A 22,065-nucleotide genomic window follows, 5' to 3' on the forward strand; every position below is an offset into this window, starting at 1 on the left:
TCGAAGTCGGAGGTCTACTCACCAGGTCAGGGCAAATCGATGTATATTCCTGAATATTAACTTCAAATAATTCCTCCAAAACTATAATTTTGACACTTAAAGTACTGCAGTTATTTTCTCGTAAGGGCTATCAGAAGTAGACTAAATTAAATTATAGGGCGTTTTCTGATGGGTTCGCAAGATTTTGATTAATCATACTCATAGTTCACAAGACACTTAAATGTGATCTTCATTTCCATGCCTTGCCACTGATGTGGCAGGTCAATGTTAAATAGGTTAGAACATATTGTTACAGTGGCCCTGAAGTGCAAAACACAACAACACATAAAAAATCACGACAGTGAGCCAAAAAACACAATAGCAAAATGACAATCACAACTCATTGTGTATCCCCTGTTGGCCTGCGTACACCTGGCCACTACTCATTCAACACAGTTATGTCGATATCCGTGGTCCAGGTGCCTATGAATTTACAGGCCTAATCTCTGGTGGCTTATAATAACCACACTCTGTTTTGGTCACATGGGCAGGTGCTGCCATGTCTGTCCTTTTGTCCTAATGGTGAGCCACCAATGAGTCCTGTAAGAACTGTGACATACTGTATTTTGAATAGTTGAGGATTATGCTGTTGATGCATTACACCAGCAATGTTGGCGCTGGTTCAAGTTGCCTTGGAGGACAGCCATCGGACAGTGAGTATTTGACAGGAACATCTGTATATCAGTATGCTGGTGATAATATCAAATGACCTTCATGTTGTGTCTTTAGCTCATTACACCTCAACATGATGCCATGATGCCCTGCTGGAAAAAAACAGCTAGAAACCAAGCAAGCATGATAAATCTATGCAACCCATATCAGTTCTTTGCTGGTGTAGCACCAGCTGGATCACCATCTGAGGAAGTCACATAGTTTAAACAGCAGAGATGGTGATAAACCAGCCCGTACCATTGTTTAAAATGGGCTACATGATGGAGCATTCCCAGTGATGTTTTGGTCAGGTGTTACACTGCTGAAGAAAACTCAGCCACTGCATAATCTGGTTTCTAGCTTTTTTCAGTCTTATATGATAGTATTTACTGGTATACCTCTTCTGGCTTTGTGTCAGCTGCTGTGGGCATGCCCTGAAAGCCGCAAGCCTGTGATCTGAAATGGTGGAGGCTGCTGGGACCATCTCTCCCACTGGGACAGGCATGTATCAGTCTGCCATAATATGACTCCTACCAAGGTGCTGATAAATCTATGCCCATTCTGGGGTGACATTGATCACAGAGAGTCCATAGGAAAAAAAGGAAGGGAGGCCAGATCACCCTGGATGTTTTGCGGTGGCTCTCTCAGCCACTGCATCTTTTCCCTGAACCTCTGGCCCAGCTGCTTATGTGAGCTTTGCGGTCTGTTTTCCCACTGGGACCCCAGGGTGGGCAGCCCATTCTGGGGTGAGCTTGAAAAAAAAGGAAGGGAGGCCTTCAAGCGTCAGTTAGAGAGCTGGCCCAGGGATTGTGGGCCATGTTCCTGGGTGGGCCCTGTGTGAGAACCTGCTGCTGTGCCTGAGCATTGAGGCCTGGAGTTTTTCAATATTAGAGTGGTCAGATGATAATAATAATTTACTAACAACTTATAGATCCACATATTTAACATTGGGTTCCCTTTAAAATACTGTCCATAACACCATTAGTAACACCTATCCATCTATAACACTGAAAATAATCTCAAGTATGTGACAAAAATAAAACAATTCAGTTAACCTTAATTCTGTCAAGAATTACTCTATAGCTCTTGTAACTCAATAATTTCAGTTCAACTCAATAGTTTCAGTTCCCATGATATAAAATATAGGCTAATAAGCCTTTCAGTTGCCTTGGATAATAGCTTTGTCTAAACAGTATTAATTACATAGGCCCTAATACACATCTATGGTACAAAATAAAAATGGCTGTAATCAACAAAAAACATTCTAAAATGTCATTTGAAATTGTATGATTGAGATTATCATACATTATTATTCATAGACTACATATGGTATGCTCTGTTGTTATTACTTCATTGAAGTCACATTACCAGGTGTTTGTCTCAGTGACCCATGTTCACATGCTCAGGCAGGTACATGATGAGGGAAAAAGCAGCACTTCTGTGTCTGTGGTAACAATGCCATTATTACATACAATAACATAGATTACATACATTAACAGAATCTTACAGTGAGTAGAGTAGAATTTAGTAAAATGGCCCTTTATGCATCAGTGTTAGGTATCTTGTTCTGCAGTTTTTAGCAACAGATATAGAGCTTCACAGTTTACTCATACTTTAGTCGAGTATGATGAAGGGGATACCATGGTCCATGGAGAAAATCGCTAGAAATATGTTAGCTCACAACCAGTTACAACACCTAACATTTGTTTGCCTAAACACAAGTTTATAAAGTTTATTTGAAAAACAAAAGATAACTGAAAAAAACATACAGATGGAATAAGAAATACGTGTTTGGTACACTTGTGCAGTTTAGAATAAGTATCTTGTTTCCTTTAACTCTTGCCAACTCTATCAATGCTTTCTAAATTGATTGTTTTCACCAATCTGTAGACATGTTTACACATGCTTAAGCCTTAGCAAGTCCTACAAATCAAGTCTACATGAAACACACCAGTGAACATCCGTGCTGACTGCTGTTACACATAGAGTTATCTTAATAGGTATTGACTTGGAGCATTACATGACAGACAGTTCTGATGACCTCTGCCTTCCTTTCACTGTAGGGTAGAATTCACACAGAGTCTCTCTACTCTATGACAATGTTCTGAGCATGTACAATCAGTCCATCATTCCAAAGATCTCTCTAAAATGTTTGCGGTTGCACTGCAACCTTAAGTCCAGTAGAGGTCCTCGCACTCAAGCTCCTCCGTGTTCTGTGATGAACTGTCCACAGAAGCCTTATTCTCTGGAGATCATGTGGTGTGTTATTTGGCCTTTAGTCACTGAGTTCATGAATTCAACTATGCTCTATTCTGAATAAGACTGAAGAATATGTATGATCCATAATTTTCTAATTTGACAAAATAGCCGTTTTCATTTGTTTTGGATAACCTTGGATGCCTATTTGTTTGCATTTTTCTGATGTTATAAACAGCATTAAATGGAAAATTACAGAGTTACAATTCATTTTCTCAACTCTTCTTCTGGGACATCTTCCCATCATCGCAAAGCAAGAGAAGTCACCAAGGACACAAACAGCAGAGCCACTGATATACTGATCTCACAAGCTCCTCCACAATCCTTTGCATTTTCCTGCAACCACAGAGTACATGTCAATGTCAAGTAACACATTGCAATTATTTTGTTTAAATAGTGTATACTAAAACACTGAATTATTATCAAGTCATTCTTGTGAGGTTTTCGTAAAATAGATGTGTGAAATTTGAAATGCATTTGAATGTGTTCATTGGCTGATGTGATGCCAGTGGAAGGATGCATCTGACTCTTGCTGAGCGGGAGGCCCTTACATGAGGGTGGTAAGCGTGGCAGGACTCCGGGCGCCGGCGGATCTTCTGGGACTTCATGCGGTTACACTTGACTGTGGCGTTATGTGCAGAGGTGTTAAGGGTGAGACACTTGCAGTGGGCTTTGCTCTCAAACGCTCCTGCAGCCCTGGAAACTAAACTACATAACTGAGCTGTGCTGTGCTCACTGTAGCCTCAGTGCTCAGGGTCACTACTGAGGTCAAATGTTCTAAAGTAAAGTGTGAATCTAACATTAAAAAAGTACGACTACAGGTCATACTCTATTGTGTAGAGAAATATGCAATATTTTGATTTCTGTCACCTCTTTTTAGCCTCCGCCCATCACCAGCTGGTGATTCTGGCATTCTGAATTTTAATAAAAACGAGAGCAAGCCAAAAAATAGATGAAGGACATTTGTAGTTCATAAGTTCTGACCTAGGGGTCAATTCTTGATATACGGTAGTTTGATGTAGACAGTCTAGACTAAACAGCAGAATGATAATTACATTAGTGGATTACTAAAGTTGAGTACATAAGAAGTAACATCCCCCCCCACTAATCCCTACTGTCTGCCTCAACTGCTCCTCTTCCCTGGCCTGCTTCAATCCCATCTCTTTAACTTCCCTCTCTGAGATGGTTTCTGCCATGAAACCTACTACCTGCCCCCTTGACATAGTCCCCACTCCCCTTCTGAAAGATGTCCTTGTCACAACTGGTCCCACCATCCTCTCCATCATTAACAGCTCCCTAGCCACTGGTACCGTCCCATCCTGCTTCAAACATGCAGTGGTCCAGCCCTTACTGAAAAAAAACGAACCTAGACTCCACCCAGCTCAGTAATTACAGGCCAATTTCTAAACTCCCATTCATGTCAAAAGAAAAGGTCATTCTCTCCCAACTGTCCCCCTATCTTACACAGAACAACATCCTGGATAAATTCCAGTCAGGGTTTAGGACAGCTTTACATTTCTCTAACACCTTTATGCTTACTCAGTCACCTGCTATCAATGATGCCCTGTCCACCTGCTCTGATACGGAAGAATTAGTTAATCTCTTCAACACTTCCTGTTCCGCTACTCTAGACTGTGTTGCACCTTTAAAACTAAAACGGTCAAAAACCAACTCCACTCCCTGGTTTAATGATTCTACCCATTCTCTTAGACAAGTGTGTAGGAGAAATGAGCGAAAATGGAAAAAAGACAAACTCCAAGTCTTTATGACATCTTTAGAGATTCTCTAAAGATGTACCAAAACTCTGTTGAGTCCGCTAGAACAGAGTATTACTCTAAGTTGATTTGCCAGTAATGCTCACAGACCAAAAATATTGTTTAGTACCATCAACTCTATTTTAAATCCTCCTGCTGCTGTTCTCTTTATCACTCCCACCACTGAAAACTGTGAGAAGTTTCTCAATTTCTTCATTGATAAGATTAATAACATTAAATCTCAAATTCCTTCCTTAGTTTCTGATCCCTCAGTTATAAAACTCTCACCCAGCTGCCTTCAGCAGTGGCAACCTTTGTCTCTCTCCCAGCTATTTGAAGTGGTCTCTCATATGAAATCCTCCTCTTGCCACTCAGATGTTTTACCTTCACAACCGTTTAAGGAAGTCTTTAACATAATTTGCCCTGTTGTTTTGGCCATTATCAACAGCTCTCTATCTACTGCAGTGGTCCCCTCTAGTTTTAAGCATGCATCTCTCTCAGGTCACTTCTTATTTGAATGCTTTCAACATCCTAGATAAATTTCAGTCAGGTTTTAGAAAACTTCATAGCACCAAATCTGTTCTATTTAAGGTGCAAAATGATATTCTTTGCTCAGTAGATAATGGTTCTTGTGCCCTCTTAGCACTTCTTGACCTTAGTGCTGCTTTTGATACCATTGACCATAGCATCCTGTTAAAACGTCTGGAGGATGAAGTTGGTCTGTAAGGGGTGGTATTGAAATGGTTCACATCATATCTGAATGATAGAACATTCTCTGTAAGATTAGGTAATTGCTCTTCGTCCATTGCACCTATCAAATGTGGTGTCCCTCAGGGTTCCATTTTAGGCCCTCTGCTATTCTCCCTATATATGCTGCCTCATGGCTCCATTTTTAACAAACATAACATTCAATATCACTGCTATGTTGAAGAAACATATGCACATAAGTCCTGTGCTGGCCCAACTCCATTGGTTACCTGTCAATTACAGAATTCATTTTAAAGTTTTACTTTTTGTTTTCAAAGTCCTAAATGGAATGGCGCCACAGTATATCTGTGACCTTTTAAGTCCCTACTGTCCTTCTAGGCCACTGAGGTCTTCCTCACAACTTCTTCTATCAGTCCCAAAGGCAACCCTTAAAACTAAAGGTGATAGAGCTTTTTCTGTTGCTGCCCCTAGACTTCAATCTCCCTATAGAAATTAAGCCCTCTCCCACCATCAGTAGTTTTAAATCAAATTTAAAGACCCATCTATTTTCTTTGGCCTATAATGTCCATTAATTTCTCCCCTTGTTTGGTTGTTATTTTTTATTTATTTGATCTTATTTCTATTTCTTTTCTGCATTATATTAACTGGCATATAACTTTACTGTACATCTTTCTCTAGGCCTAGTAGTTTCAGTAACCATATGTTTATTTTTATCTACAATCATAATCTGTTTATTATTATTATTATTTTGTATTTTCATTTATTTATTTTTATTTTTTGTCATTTATGTCTTTATTTTTTGTTTTTATTACTGTTTATTTTATTTCTGAGCACCTTGGGTCAATAACATTGCGTTTAAGTGTGCTATATAAATAAATATGACTTGACTTGACTTGACGGGGCACAGCACCGAATCAGCATGTGTGAGATTGTCCTCTTTGGTCCCCCAAACTCAGTCAGTACCATCTCCAGCAGCCTAGGCACCCTCTCCACCCTCACTAGGCCCCATGCTAGGAATCTGGGTGTCATTTTTGACTCAGAGCTCCGGTTTGACAGGCAGATAAACGCAGTGGTGAAAGCCAGCTTTTTTCAACTCAGAAATATTTCATACCACCCAGATCTTGAAAGGGTAATTCATGCTCTCATCACATCACAACTAGACTACTGCAACTCCCTCTATACCGGCATCACTGAATCATCCCTGTCCCGCCTGCAGCTAGTCCTAAACGCAGCCGCTAGACTGTTAACAGGCACAAGGAAACGAGACCACATCACCCCTGTCCTAGCCTCCCTCCACTGGCTTCCGGTTTGTTACAGAATTGATTTTAAAGTCCTTCTTTTTACTTTCAAAGCCATTAATGGAAAAGCCCCCCCTACATCTCAGACCTCCTCTCCCCCTACTCTAATGTTAGGTCCCTTAGATCGGCCATGCAGGGGTTACTGACGGAGCTGAAGGCCATTCTCAAGCACAGGGGCTACCGTGCCTTTGCTGTCGCAGCCCCCAAACTGTGGAACAGCATCCCTACCTCCATCAGATTCACCCCTTCAGTTGACTCTTTTAAATCCCAGCTCAAAACATACCTTTTCTCTCCAGCGTTTCCTGATTCATCTTGACCGGAGCCCTGCTTGTACTGTTGTCTCTTTCGTGTATTTGTATGGTCTGCTTTATGATGTGTTTTTGTATGGCCTGCCTCTGTCTTATTTGATATATGTTATATGTTTGCTTCCCACTGGTTTCTGTAAAGCACTTTGGTTGATGCAAGTCATGTTTAAACGTGCTATATAAATAAATCTGATTGATTGATTGATTGATGGGTGGCAAACTGGCAGCTGAATAGTGATAAACATAAGGTGCCCACACATTGCACAACAGGGACTAACTCAGGAGGATCAATTCATTAAGGGTGCTTTAGAAATTATTGAGGAGCCATATTATTTGGTTACATTAAATGTGTGCTTAAACCGAGGGTTTTCACTATGTTACGATTCACTTGCCTGAACCTTTCACAAATTTGATAACACAGGAACAACATAACCTGGAAAGGATATATTTGACCTCCTTTGGGGTCAGTGTGATCGGTGAGTATTGGCGAGAACAGTCACAGTCTGCTTGTGCAACCACCATCACCAAGTTAGTGTTACGGATCTGCTGCAAAACAAACATCCTGGAACAAAAATAAGTATGTATGATTAAAGACTGCCCTCTATCGTAATCTGGCATTACATGCTTAATCTTACATGCAATTGTTAGTGATTTTTTGTTGTGTGACTTTATCTAGTACAGGTACACAACATGTGAGGGGTTGGCAACACTGGAAAATGCTGCATTTGTACTGCCCCTCTAGAGTAGCACCATGGACAGCAACTGGAGCGCTCTATTAGTCAGAATAGTCATTACACTCTATAATAACACAGTGCCAAAGACTGAGCCAAACAAGAGCACCACACAGATGTGAAAGCAAAATTGCAGACAGATTCCCTGTGCAACTAATCCCTTGTTACAGGAGGAGCATAGCTACTGAGATGGGTCTTCGGTGTGATGTTTTACAGGAGATGAGTCTCTTCGGGTTAATCTCTTGCAAGCACTTACTTCTGACAGCGGCCACATTTGATGATGCTGTTGGTCTCAGTAATGGACGTGTCATACATGAAGCCGGGATACTCAGTGTCACAGGGCTGCATGATTTCCACCTTCTTTTGTTTATGGCCTGGGAAGTGAGCATTCGCCAGTTACACTAACTCCACATTTCTTTTCTGATTCAAACACTCTCTCTCCTGAATTCTTTCTCTCTCACACTCATACTCACACACAGAGAGAGAGAGAGAGAGAGAGAGAGAGAGAGAGAGAGAGAGAGAGATACATAGCCACAATCTATCTTTCTGATGTTTTCTATGACAGTCCCATAACTAAGGCTGGACCCAAGCACTAGTTAGTTTCTACACATACTCAAACAAAATGAGGCAAAGTGATGGCATGACAGGTGTACTCACCTGCATGGTACACAGACTTGGCTGTGTATGGACAATGAGAAAGCCACAGATGAGAGCACATCATGGAGGCACAGATGAGAAAAGCAATAATGAGGCCCAGGACATAGGAAATGAGAGGGGTTGTATGAAATGAGTGTCTACAGAGGATTTATGAAGCTGGTAACATGAAGTTGTACAAAATCCCTCCTTTTTTATGGCAAAAGAGCTCATCCACTTTGATTTTTTTCCCCTCTCACATACAAATATTGACTGTCAAGTGACGCTTTAATCTTCCATCATTTTTGAAGGCTTTAAGCTTCTTTAACTTTTGATCTTTTGCAGCAAAGTCGTTAGAGCCACATAAATGCCACAACTTACCATCTGCCACATAATCTGAGTGCCAAAGTCCACAGATGTTGAACTCCAGCAAAAACCTTCAAGTGAGATCAAAACAAGTCAGCCATCTTTTTCACAGTTTTATTACTGACTAAATATGATTCAAAACAATACATAAAATAGCTTTTTTGTAACACTTTAGTTTAGTGTGTGTGTGTGTGTGTGTGTGTGTGTTATTCTTACTGAATAGGTGATTTATTCTTTGTAAATCCTTGATAACCAACTAGCTGCCCTTGAACTAAGGTCATTGATAAATAGAATGGATCAAAACAGAAACTTTATAACCTTCTACTGTAATACATTGTTTTATTATGTTACCATTCTCTCACTATAAGTCACATATTCTGACAGTCTATAAACTTATTTTGATCCATACTATATACTAGTAACCTAATTAAGAATTTACCAAGAATAAATGGCTTATTAAGTAAGAATACGAAACTGTTCAATAAAGACCTAATAAATGTGCAATAATGCTTAATACAGACCTTGTTGAGCACTTATACATACATACATTAGTAAAGTATGGTTAACATGTTCTCCCTAAACTAAAGTGTAATCACAAGTAGGACATTTTTTATTATTATGTAACTATCTAAACAATGTAGCAAAATTGACCAATTGAGGTAATTTATTTGAAACCCCAAGAGCACTCACATCAGGAAGTTGGACATGAACCACTTAACCACACCCATTACTCCATAGAAAGGCTGCCGAAAGAAATGAGGGAAAAAACATTAGCAAACAAATGGGGTGTGCTGAGCCTAGTGCTCTCAGTGCTGTTTAGAGAGAGCGGCAGTCAAGGTGCCTTCCTCGGGTGTTCTATGTGTGCCAGCGCTTGGCCTGCGGCAAGCCCTGGTGGGACAGGGATATAGGTAAACTCACACTGAGCAGTGGCCGAGCATCACTCGAGTGACCGTGCGTAGTCTTGCACATAGCCTGGTAGTCATACAGCACCACCCTGCATTACAAAACTGAGTCAAACACAACAGCAAACATCCCACTGACAGACTGACAAGAACACACATTTGGACTGCTTGTGGGAACATGTTAACCTAATTTAACATAACATAATATAATAATATGATAAAAAAGATAATTGTAATATTTAGCATTTAGTAATAACATATAACAGCCGAGCCAAGTGTGAATATTGTATAATACCATTATGACGCACAGGTCCATGACTCTCTTACCTCTTGTACAAGCCCGTTTTCAGCAGCTGTGCCATCACTGACCCGTCCACCTCCCCAAAGAATTTACCAACCTGACAGGGATAGAAGAGATTTTGTCCACTCATAAGTACCTGTGTGTGTGTGTGTGTGTGTGTGTGTGTGTGTGTGTGTGTGTGTGTGTGTGTGTGTGTGTGTGTGTGTGTGTGTGTGTGTGTGTGTGTGTGTGCGTGTGTGTGCTTGTCCCTTCATATCCAGTAAAAACACAAACACTAAACCCGTTGATTTCCTGTTTCCCGGTGCCTGCCAGACTAAATTACAGTGATGTAACGGCATGCTTGATTGAGTGTCCCTGACTGTGATGCTGTTGGATGGGCCTGCGCTGGAAGGAGAGCAGAGCCTGGCGCTGAGGTGGGGCACAGCGGGCACAGCGGGCACAGCGGGCGGGCCGGGAGGGAGGCCTCCCACAGTGCACATCCCAGGCAGTACCAATAACATGCAATCAGCTCCGTGTTCAGATTACGCAATCCAAATCTCAGAACCTATCCATTGTCTACAGATGCTAAGGTCTCTGCAGTGCACTCTATACTAAGCTACTCTCTCTCCGCAAAATGCTCTGTCCCAGCTGCAGATGGGTAAAGAAAGTTTATATTGTGTGAATATGGACATCCTACATCTGCACACACTGACACACACACACATACACACACACCGTGTCACATACACGCAAACACATGAGCACACACACTGTCTCACACATGCTCTCTGATGTGCTGCCATACAGATGCCCTTGGCCTCTGTCCGCCGTGATGCATCTGTGCAGGATTAGGCACCATAAGTGTCCTGCTACGCCAGATGCTCCGGAGACTGTTTATAGCACATATGTTACACCATCCCCCATGTACACTCACACACTCTCACTGTCTCTCATGCTGATATGCTATGATACATACACACACCTGCAAATACACACATGTTTATGGCAAAAACAAATGATATCTGTGTTTCTCAAGTTTCTTTGTTGCTTCCTTATTTTGAATGTAATTGTAATGGTCTGTAATTGTAAAGTGTTCTATCTGTCTCACTACTGAGTGGTAGTAAACCACCATCCACTTCTCCTCCTCCATACTGCTACTAGTACTTAATATGTAGGCATTCCTATTCTCTAGCACTAGTACTTAATATGAAGGCATTCCTATCCTCCAGCACTAGTACTTAAAATGTAGGCATTCCTATTCTCTAGCACTAGTACTTAATATGTTAGCACTCCTATCCTCTAGCACTAGTACTTAATATGTTAGCACTCCTATCCTCTAGCACTAGTATTGACAGATACAGCGATAACTCCTGGCTATATTCTCCTCTGCCCTGTAGTTAAACATTATTGTAACGCTGTAGCTATAGCCCTGTGGTTTAAAAGCTTAAATATTAAAATGCTGTTAAAATGCTCTCTTAAAATGTTAATAGCTTAAATGTTATTTCTACTGCTGCAGTGTAGCTCAGTAGCTTAAACCTAAACATGCTTAAATCTTGATAGCCTAAATGTTATTCCATAGCTGTTAGTCACTTTGGACAAATGTGTCCGCAAAATGAATAAATGTGATGTAAATATAAAAGTGCACATAAGTATAGTTTAATACTCCAGTCATTTCATATAGTATAGTTTAATACTCACATCATTTCTCTCTTTGGAAATTATAAATGTGATGTAAATGTAAGAGTGCACATAAGTATAGTTTAATACTCACGTCATTTCTCTCTTTAGAGATTACAATGAATCCATTGTGATCAATGATGTAGCAGTTGAGGTCCTAAAAGTAAAGGAGAGAATAAAACTTGACATCAAGCTAAACTTTGTGCGGTACAATTTGGGGCTTGCTTGCCAAACACACACACACACACACACACACACACACACACACACACACACACACACACACACACCTTTAACCTGGCTGGAATGTCACTGCGAGCAAGATTGTTCTAGTGAAAATCTGACATGACTGTAAGGTTCTTCAGTGGCTTCTCCACATGAGCATGATTCATAATGGACAGAATTAGTTGATTTGAGAGGCAGGGTAAAGAACTTACTAACTTACAATACTTTCACAAGTAAGAGGACAGTGATATGACAACTTACAATGCTTTCACAAGTCAGAGGACAAACACCCTCCACATTGCTGCACTGCAGAGAAAAACATTAAAGGATAAATGAATAACTTCATACACAGTATATGGATAGAGAAAAACATTAGAGGATAAATGAATAACTTAATACACTGTATATGGATAGAGATAACTGCACAGGGCGTAAATGCGTAACTTTTGATCTCGTATAGATGTACAGTATGTGTGTATAGAATGCAAAAAGCACTGGAATTCTACTTGAAGGGATACAATATATGAAGCAATGAAGCAGGCTACTTACGTCTGTATCATTGGGCTGCTCAAAGGGGTGAAAAGAGAGAGTATAAATGGGAGATGCATTGTGAAGCTGAATACCAATGAGGTGTGTGTGTGTGTCTATGATGTGTGTGTGTGTGTGACTATGATGTGTGTGTGTGTGTGTGTGTGTGTGTGTGTGTGTGATAAGAGACAGAGAGAGCTGTTGGCCCTCCACACCAGTAAGTTACCTGAACTGCAATAGAAAGCAGCCGGGACTCCAGTAAAGTCAGTGACATTTGCACTCCAATAGCTGTGTTAAAAAGCAGAAAAAATCGGGGCGTGAAAATGGGAAAGTACTAATCTGTGGATTCAGTGAGCTGTGTGCCAGTGGCCATTGTGCAATGATGTTTTTTTTTTTTCTCTCTGCCATTTTATAAAAAGGTCTGAGTTGGAGAGGAAAGTGTCCTCCTCCGAGCACCACATCCCACCACTTTAGCAGTCCTCCTTTCCCTCCCCCTCTTTCTGCCACATGCCCACTTTCACAGTAAGCCGTGGCACACACACACACACACACACACACACACATATATGTTTATCTCCGATGAGCCGCGCTAAACTCACACACTCACACACACACATATATCAACACTTGCAGAAAGAGAGAGAAAGCGAAAGAGAGAATGAGAGACTATATAGTTGTGTGTCAGTGTGTGGGGGTGCAAGTGTGAGAGAGAGAGAGAGAGAGAGAGAGAGAGAGAAAGAGAGGGAGAGGGAGGAGAGAGGGAGGAGGCAGGGAGGGAGGAAGGGAGTGGGAGATGTCCTAAAAGAGGAACGCATTTCCCAGATGTAGGGATGCACACTGGCTAAGCCACAGTCTCAGCATCAGCCACAGAGACACAAGACAAGCGGACTCAGAACCGGACTTCTGGACATGAACATCAAGTATTCATTTACCCATGTGGAGAACGAAACAGACTTTTTCAATATAATTTTAATGTATTTGTAAACAAATGCAAAATTCAGTTTCATTTACTTTAGAGGAGACACAAGGAATATAGATGGGAAGCGTGCGGTGAGTACAGGCACTTTATCAATCTTTCTAATCTTGGACTACAATTAGAAACGGAACATTTGGTGTTAATGATGTGAACTCTTACATCACTAAATTAGAATAAATGTAAATAAATAAACTACTCATAGTACACTGTATATATTTTAAAAAATTAAACTGTAACCATAAACAGTAAATACTACAGTAAAAAAAAAAGTGCACATACATGTTTATGACAATAACAGATCCACGTTAATGGGTGTCATTATGCTTTTCTGTGCTTCTGACAACTGGACATAGTCACTGATCAGCTCAGTTCCACTGCATTATTAAAGTTGATCTGAAAGTCAGACACACCGAACCATTTAGATGTCATGCTCCGGCGGGACCTTTTGATCCACGCTCTGGCATGGAGAACCTCAACCCTTTTACTTTGATTAAGCCCCCGCTGCTTCCAATGGACTCATCAGCGCGGTGCGGCGTGTGAGCAAATGGGTTTTTAGCTGTCTGATCTGGGTTCGTTTACACGTGGGTGATCCCGTACCATGCCCGCCGGTTATCCCTAAACTCCACCAGATTGCTCTCTCGCTCTTAAGAACGCGGACGGATGCAAAAATAGCACAGAGCTATGAAACATAATCTAAAGCAGTTAAGACCTAGTAGTGATTACTGTATGCCTGGTAGATTACTGATAATTATAACGGCCAGAAAAAAACAAAAACACAAAACAGGAACAGGAAAAGGCCAATAAATGTTTCTCAAGCAGCCAAAGCTACAGCAGTGGCATATTCTGGTCTTGACAAAAAGGCCAAATTAGACTTTATGCGCTAATGAAGTTTAAAACAGCTGTCATCGCTGCACAGTTCACTAGGTGTAATGCTTACGGTTATTAATGTGCCTGCCACCAAAAATCGGAGAAGTGCCACTCATGACTGACCATCGGGTCCTTAAGTGCACCTCTGGGAACGAAAGTCTTCGTTCGGAGAAAGAGTTGCGGCTCCATGCTGCCATGACAAAGGACAAGCCTGAGGGCCAGCACTTAATGGCTTTCTACAAGAGCCGGAGAGCATGAGAGGCCATCTCACTTGCGCCCTGAAAAGCCATTCAGTCATTTAGTCAGTGTGCTACATTGCACATGTGGCTGCTCCAAGGGACGCGTTTTATGGGAGATATACATGTTCAGTGTGAGGCAAGAATGCCCGACATCCTAAGAGGACTAACCAAGGTGCATGACCAAGATAGTACCCATACAAAATGGGAAAAAAAAAACATGTAGTAGTATGAAAATCCAGATTATCTGAGAGGCTAAAGAACATTGCAAACTTATTGTACCATTATCACCTTCTCAGTGACAACAACGCATGTCATCCTTTCCATTTGAAAAACAAAATACTTTAAGCATACTGTATACTGCTTTGACACTATAAGTATAAATGGTTGTAAGAACAACTCTCTTCCCCCTTCACTTTAAATACCACACAGTCCCTGATCTCCTGATATACTCGCAGTTCAACTATGAGGCAAAGAGTACCATCAGACAACAAAGGTATAACGTTGAATCTCTGTTGAAACTGACAAACATACTTAAAGATTCTCCAGTGTTAAAAGCCATACACCTATGCTATATTAAGGATGTGACCGTTTCATTTTGAATAAGATAGTGATTTTTGTTTGCATGAGGCCATCAGCATTCACACTGACTTGAAAATGTTAATACAGCCAAGTCAAATTACCAATAATAATAATAATAATAATAATAATAATAATAATAATAAAAAAAAACATCAGACAATAAAAATCCCAAGTTTTGTTTTCTATTGTGTGGTTTGGTTTGATGGTTTTCTGTTGTTCGATCTGATTCTCTGTAGCAACACCAGATCATAGAGGGGCAACTGGGGCCATCAGAACCGAGCTGTGTCACAGGGCCATCAGGATCTAGCCGTGTCACAGGGCCATCAGAACCGAGCCGTGTCACAGGGCCATCAGGATCTAGCCGTGTCACAGGGCCATCAGGATCTAGCCGTGTCACAGGGCCATCAGAACCGAGCCGTGTCACAAGGCTGATGAACAGTTTAGTGCTGGGTCATGATCCACTGATCAGACGTGTGGTACCTTACTAAGGTGACCAGGAGCAGCATGGGCCCACTGTGTAAGTCTTAACTGCTGTTCTTTTCTCTAGGTCTTGACAAAAATCCTACATTTTTCAAAGTCTTACAATTTCATATAGATTAGCAGTAGAATATTATGACATGAGTGTTTGTGAAGCAATGATTTTTAGATATTAATCAACATTCCCATGCCTAGTTTAAGGAGCTTCATTCATTTTCAGACATTCAAATACTTCTTTCTCCATCCTAGCCCTTGCAGCAAGTGCATCTCTGTGTTGCCTACTGGGGACATTAGCACTCGCTGGGGGCTGCCCCGCTGCATGTGTCTGTGCGGGCACGGATGCCGTGTGCAATGACCAGGGTATAGCCTCCTTACGCTACATGATGGACCAGCTACCCAAAGACATCTCCGTCCTCCAGCTTTCAAGAAACAACCTCAGCACTCTGGAGCCTGGGGCCTTCTCCAGTGTGGCCAGCCTACAGAGCCTTGACCTGTCCAGCAACAACATCTCTGTGCTGCACGTGAGAGCATTTGCCAATCTGAGCCGGCTCGAGCGGCTGGACCTCTCCGGCAACCCCTTACTCGGCATGCCAGTGGGCATCTTCAGTGAGCTGGGGAAACTGACCGATCTGGTCCTGAGCGACGTAGGCCTGTACGCTCTCAGCACCGACCTCCTCCAGGGCCTGACGCAGCTGCGGCGCCTGGATCTGTCTCTCAACAGACTGACCTCGCTGCCCCGGGGGCTGCTGGGAGGGCTCCAGGAGCTGACCTGGCTCTCGCTGGCCGCCAACAGTCTGCACAGTGTGCAGCGGGCCCAGTTTGAGCACCTGTCAGAGCTGCAGAGCCTCCTCCTGGTGGGCAACCCCTGGGAGTGCGACTGCACTCTGGTGGAGTTCAAGCACTGGCTGGAGTGGATGCTCTACAGGGGTGAGTCAGGCACACTGGACTGCATATAACATATATACATATATAGACCACAGCACACTGGACTGCATATAACATATATACATATTTAGACCATACAGTAGGTACTTGTGTAAAAGAGTCTAATGTTGATTTTACCTGCTCTTTGTAGCAGTGCAATATAATCAAATACATGCCAAATACAATCCCAGGATGCATAGCTAATTCCAATCTCAGGATGCATAGCTAATTCCAATCCCAGGATGCATCGCTAATTCCAATCCCAGGATGCATAGCTAATTCCAAAACGTTGCTAAACTGAGTAGCCAACGCAGAGCAATTTAGACCAGACCACTGGATGTGAAGGTCATTGTGAGGTCTCTACTTAGCTGTAAACTGAGATGTTTTAAATAGCTCTGCTGACTAAGAATTTGCTCCATGAATGAACAGGGGGACAGGTGGACGCTCTGGAGTGCAGTCTGCCCAGAGAGCTCTGGGGCCGAGACATACGGGCAGTCCCGGCCGAGATGTTCAGCCACTGCACCCGCGACAGCTCACTGCCCTGCTTCAGGGCCCCAGATGGTCAGGAGCCGGGGGGCGACGATGGGGCCGCCGACTGTGTGCGCCAGCGCTACCGGGCCGTGAGCGTGCGGCGGGCAGCAGCCACAGTGGTGGTGGCCGGCGTGGTGTGCAGCGTGGTGTGCGTCATGATGGTGGTGGCGGCCACCTACGGCTGCGTCTACGCTTCGCTGGCCGCCAAGTACCAGAGGGAGAAGAAGGGCAAGGCGCACAAGCCGCCGTCAGATGGCGGCGAAGAGAAGGACCCAGAGCAGGAGGAGAAGAGCGAGCTCCTGCCCGACGTGGCGCGAGAGACAGAGGTGACCGCGCCTGCTGTTGAGGTAGTGTTGTCACGAGAGGTGTGTGTCTGACTGGTGGGACATCATCATTGTCACTGTTTTTTGCCAACCCTCTGAAAAAGAAGGAGCTGCACCCACCATTCCTTCCTCTCTAACAGAAATAGACAGTCTGGTTTTTACACCTGATGTCCTCTTGTATCTTGTGCTATTGTCGTCCATCTTATTGTCCTGAAGTTGGCTTAATAAATACGTCATATTATTATTATTATAATAAGATGCAAGTACTGTTGTCTGAGAAGATATATTTAGGACTCTACAATAACAAACTATGAATTATTGTACAAGAGAAGGGAGAATGGCATGCTCTTTTCATGAAAAGAACAATCAGTGTAGGACTTATGGAACTGTATGATGGTACCGTATAGTGGGAAGTGAACCTAATATGGGACTCTATGGGGGGGAGTGACAGTTTTCCATTCCAATGTGTCAATATGATAATGTCACTTCATAGATCATGGGCTGTCTCAGTTCCAATAGAAGGGGTTGACAACTATAACTTTGGAGGCCGAAACACATAGAAATCTTTTTAAAAATGAAACATATGAAAGGGAATTGATTTTAATTAAACTAAGTTATCATCCGTTTGAGTTGCATTATCAAACCACTAGTGTAAACATTTCATTGTCTCTTAAAGTACACAATCTGTTTGTTTGTTTGTATATGTCTACAAATATCATACTGTGTTTCCCATACATTGACTTATTTGGGGCGGCCCACCACAATTTCAACATTGACCACCACACAATGATTTTCCAGGTTGTACTAAATTGTGCTTAAATCTGGTTAGCATCATAATTTGTTAAAAACTGTTTGTTAAAAACTGTATTCAAGTTAATTCTGCAAACCAACCACCACAAATGGAATTAAATTCTGTGGGAAACACTGTCATATATACATGAAATCATTGAGCATTAGTTGTTTAATTGTTAAATGCATCAAAATGATGAATGCATCACTATTTCTGTCTCAGAGTTGTTGTCATGAGTCATGATGATATTAGTTTTCAAGGTCAAATCTCGGTTTTGTATTGAGATTGTATACAAATAAATAAATAATATTTAGAAATCCAGGCTTCTGCTATTTTTGAACCAGTCCCTTGTTTTGAAATGGTCATCTAATCTTTGCATTATTCACATGATGGCAAGCAAAGTTTTTGTAAATCAGCATCACATTCAGTATATTTACTCTACATTTGGGGCAGCCGTGGCCTACTGGTTAGCGCTTCGGACTTGTAACCGGAGGGTTGCCGGTTCTAACCCTGACCAGTAGGCACGGCTGAAGTGCCCTTGAGCAAGGCACCTAACCCCTCACTGCTCCCTGGCCCGCTGTTGTTGCAGGCAGCTCACTGCGCCCGATTAGTGTGTGCTTCACCTCACTGTGTGTTCACTGTGTGCTGAGTGTGTTTCACTAATTCATGGATTGGGATAAATGCAGAGACCAAATCTCCCTCACGGGATCAAAAGAGTATATATACTTATATTAATTTCACTGATCACCAACTGTCTCACCCCATACAACAACTGTCAAACCACATACACCAAACACTTTCAACACAATCACAATAATCATCACAGCTAGCTATAGATGTCTGTTTTTCTGTACGTCTCCCATTTAAAGAAGCATTGAATGGAATTATAACTGCCAATGTGGCATTAAGATTAATTATAATGGATTTAGGTGAACTGTAGATGTTACACAAAGAGGAGCAGAACTACAAAAAGCAGGTCCTTACCTCCAGCCAGCGCTGTCCGTGGTCCAGATGTTACCGTCACACCCGTAACGGCAATGACATACTTCCCACCTGTGTGGCAAAGGGGGATAAGTTAAGCTTAGGCTATCTTCACCAAATGGCAATCAACCACACAGACGTACACCAGCCAGCTACGGTGACGGGGGTGCACCTTTGCTGTCCTCGTCTGTGGGCACGTAGAATAGGAACTTCCCCGGGGGATTCTCTGCTGCCATCCGGTACCACACAGGGAAGTGGTCCACAGTGAAGAGGTTCTTCTTGTCTGATGCAGTGAGGAACTTCCTGTGGGATTACAGGAGAGTGGTCAATGCACATCTAGATTCCTGAAGTAGTGAGGAACTTCCTGTGGGATTACAGAGGAGAGTGGTCAATGCACATCTAGATTCCTGTGAAGTGAAGCCAATGCACATCTAGATTCCTTGAAGTGAAGCCTTGTGAGCCTGACCATGAAGTAAAATTTAAATATATATCGTAAACCCCCAATTATCACCACTTTTGTTCATTCTAAAACTGTTTTCAACACTTCAAAATAACATTTGCTAAATTAACCTGACATTTTTCAGTAGCCATAGGTGTGAAGATTTGAACAAAATCTGGTTTGTTTGTTAACGGGAGCATTTACTGCCTGAAATATCGATTTTGTTTACCACGCTTCGGAGTTATAGTGCTGGCCTGATGGGTCGCCCTATTTACAACCGTTTCAACGGCACATGAGCAGTTAGACCGAGGAATTCTGTCGTGAAATTAAAATCCCACTGGAGCTCCAAGCGGTTGTGTACCGCAGCCTTACAACACTGTCTCCAGCTCTTTGAGTCACGGTAAAATGTCATTTTTGGTACATAGCTAATTTAGATACACCTATCGTGTGGGTGGTTCGCGTTTCTTTAGGAGTCTGCTATCTTGGTTTGTATAGAAATTGATATTAAGTGACACATACACGCAAGGCGGTGGAAATCTGGGACCGACGGTAATAGGGGGAGTTCCGATAAAATGATTGCATTCTGCTGCTACATTTTTCTTTAAAGAAACTATTGGTCTGTAAGTCGCTTAGAATAAAAATTAAACTGCCACATTAAAGCTGTAAGGAGTAAGAAGTTTTGGTCTAAAATTTGAAAAGTTTCAAATTTTTGGGGTGACCCAGACCACAGAACTATAGTGCATATTTTAGGTAGCTAGTGGGCGTGAGGTGTTTATCTGTGCTTCACATGACCATATGCCATCAAATGGAGCTTGGAAATAATACCAATAAAACCATTTTGGTATTACCAGTTACCATTTCAAACCATACCTGAAAAGCATTAGTGCATAGTGTTGCTTTAAATGTAAATGCCATGATAACAAACTATGAGTGTGTATGCCGTCTATAAACCTCACGTACAGCCACTATTGCAAAGGTTTCCACGTGTCATTAGTCCATTCCCACTTGTTCTAGGTCTGTCACTTACTTTGCCACGCGCCTTTCACTGCCTGCATATCTGGTGACTCGCAGCAGTCCAGACCGAGTCCCCAGGAAGGCCGTCTCAATTCCTGGATCAATTCTGGGAAGACAGAGGAAGGGATATGTGGTTGGGTTTGGATGGTCTCACTGGTTTAGAGCACTTGCCATGACACCTAAAACATCCTCACGTACCCGGCAGCATCCATCATCATGGCGGTCCAGTAGGCCTCCATCGGAGCAGTCACCACAGTATCAAACAGCAGCTGCTGCAGCAGAACCTCGTCACCTGAAATGGCAGAAATATGTCTGTAAGACATCTGTATGCAAATATATCTGCCATCTGTTAGAACTCCTACAAATGTCTTTGACTCCAACGTATAATGGCCCATCAAGATAACTGACACAACATTCAAGTGAAACAGATAAATGTGAACCTTATGTGTAACAAATGTGTGGTATATATTTTTCCAACATTTTTATCATTTTTTTTTAGTTTCAGTAATTTTTTACATACTTACACTCCAGGTCAGGGTCCTTCCCTGTGAGATATTTGAGAACAGCCTGCATCTGAGTGAGCTTGCGATGATCAGGGTCAATGTCCGTCTCACAGTAGGTCCTGGAGAGGACCGAAACCACAGAGCAGTCAGCGCCATACAGGTGTCTCCGAAAACACACATGAGCAGTCAGCGCCATACAGGTGTCTCCGAAACCACACATGAGCAGTCAGCGCCATACAGGTGTCTCCGAAACCACAAGTGAGCAGTCAGCGCCATACAGGTGTCTCCGAAAACACAGAGCAGTCAGCGCCATACAGGTGTCTCCGAAAACACACATGAGCAGTCAGCGCCATACAGGTGTCTCCGAAAACACACATGAGCAGAAACAAAGATCCAGGAAACAAAAGGCTGTCTTGTCACTTGCCATGAGAACATGAACACTTACCAGTCTTCTGCGATGCTGAGGTCTGGCTGGTTGAGATCATGCAATCCTAAAGGAAAGCATCACGGTTAGCTTTACTGAGCCATACTGAATGTACTGTAGTACACACTTTGTACTGTATACACACTTTGTTTTAGGCCCAGAGGACAGATACTAAACATAAATACAGATGAATAAACAAATCAAATACAAAGATCACTGTAAGAGGCAATCACTGGGGTCCAAGGAATGTTGTAACGCTTATGACCAACCAATACACCCATCTATTATTACACTTCCTATCTATGAAACGTGGAGAATGGAATGGGAATTTGGCAGAGATTGATGGAAATTAGTCCAGTGTTTTCTCAAGGAATCACACAGAAAAGCATTTGGCTACACCATATGTCTCTTGTGATTAATAAAATCTACATTTGCAGATTATAGCGGCCTATAGTGGCCAATAGATGTAATTGCACTACAGAGCATGGGCATCTCAGGCACCAATTTCCACATTTGGTGTCAGTACATCTTACAGATTTAGCTCCCCACACATTTTGACAAAAGAAAATGAGGAGTAATAATATTGGTAATAATAAGAATCGCACAGAGTTAAAAACCAACACAGCTTAATGCGTTAAAAAACAC

At 42.2% G+C, this 22,065-nt stretch overlaps 2 protein-coding genes across 6 annotated transcripts in view; one reads left to right on the forward strand and one right to left on the reverse strand.

Annotated features, from left to right (window-relative positions):
- Positions 1 to 1,470: 1,470 nt before the first annotated feature.
- Positions 1,471 to 22,065, reverse strand: part of cacna2d4b (calcium channel, voltage-dependent, alpha 2/delta subunit 4b) — a 44,111-nt gene continuing 23,516 nt past the window's right edge. For 3 of the 5 annotated variants that reach the window (XM_048257466.1, XM_048257464.1, XM_048257465.1), the window contains 19 exons: positions 21,442 to 21,487; positions 21,018 to 21,115; positions 20,692 to 20,785; positions 20,507 to 20,599; positions 19,213 to 19,343; positions 19,044 to 19,112; positions 12,580 to 12,641; positions 12,375 to 12,389; positions 12,087 to 12,131; positions 11,695 to 11,757; positions 9,971 to 10,041; positions 9,660 to 9,735; positions 9,432 to 9,484; positions 8,757 to 8,812; positions 8,400 to 8,420; positions 7,999 to 8,116; positions 7,458 to 7,573; positions 3,498 to 3,580; positions 1,471 to 3,282 (listed from right to left, as the gene is read on the reverse strand). In XM_048257466.1, coding sequence (XP_048113423.1) covers positions 3,190 to 3,282; positions 3,498 to 3,580; positions 7,458 to 7,573; positions 7,999 to 8,116; positions 8,400 to 8,420; positions 8,757 to 8,812; positions 9,432 to 9,484; positions 9,660 to 9,735; positions 9,971 to 10,041; positions 11,695 to 11,757; positions 12,087 to 12,131; positions 12,375 to 12,389; positions 12,580 to 12,641; positions 19,044 to 19,112; positions 19,213 to 19,343; positions 20,507 to 20,599; positions 20,692 to 20,785; positions 21,018 to 21,115; positions 21,442 to 21,487 — 1,403 coding nt within the window. In that variant the 3' untranslated portion in view covers positions 1,471 to 3,189. The remainder of the gene's footprint in view (positions 3,283 to 3,497; positions 3,581 to 7,457; positions 7,574 to 7,998; positions 8,117 to 8,399; positions 8,421 to 8,756; positions 8,813 to 9,431; positions 9,485 to 9,659; positions 9,736 to 9,970; positions 10,042 to 11,694; positions 11,758 to 12,086; positions 12,132 to 12,374; positions 12,390 to 12,579; positions 12,642 to 19,043; positions 19,113 to 19,212; positions 19,344 to 20,506; positions 20,600 to 20,691; positions 20,786 to 21,017; positions 21,116 to 21,441; positions 21,488 to 22,065) is intronic. The other 2 variants (XM_048257468.1, XM_048257467.1) reach the window with 1 other exon arrangement.
- Positions 13,183 to 18,075, forward strand: LOC125303622 (leucine-rich repeat and transmembrane domain-containing protein 2-like). The gene is made up of 4 exons (XM_048257469.1): positions 13,183 to 13,403; positions 15,251 to 15,531; positions 15,741 to 16,418; positions 16,845 to 18,075. Exons 2-4 carry the CDS (start codon positions 15,519 to 15,521, stop codon positions 17,321 to 17,323), a joined length of 1,170 nt encoding a protein of 389 aa, XP_048113426.1. The 5' UTR covers positions 13,183 to 13,403; positions 15,251 to 15,518; the 3' UTR covers positions 17,324 to 18,075.

This window comes from Alosa alosa, chromosome 11 (genome assembly GCF_017589495.1).
Source record: "Alosa alosa isolate M-15738 ecotype Scorff River chromosome 11, AALO_Geno_1.1, whole genome shotgun sequence".
Taxonomy (NCBI): Eukaryota; Metazoa; Chordata; class Actinopteri; order Clupeiformes; family Clupeidae; genus Alosa; species Alosa alosa.

What these genes read in the sequence shown, in the direction of transcription:
- LOC125303622 (XM_048257469.1), top strand. An exon ending in GGAGTGGATGCTCTACAGGG is followed by an intron (nt 16,419 to 16,844) that starts GTGAGTCAGGCA and finishes ATGAATGAACAG; the next exon opens with GGGGACAGGTGGACGCTCTG.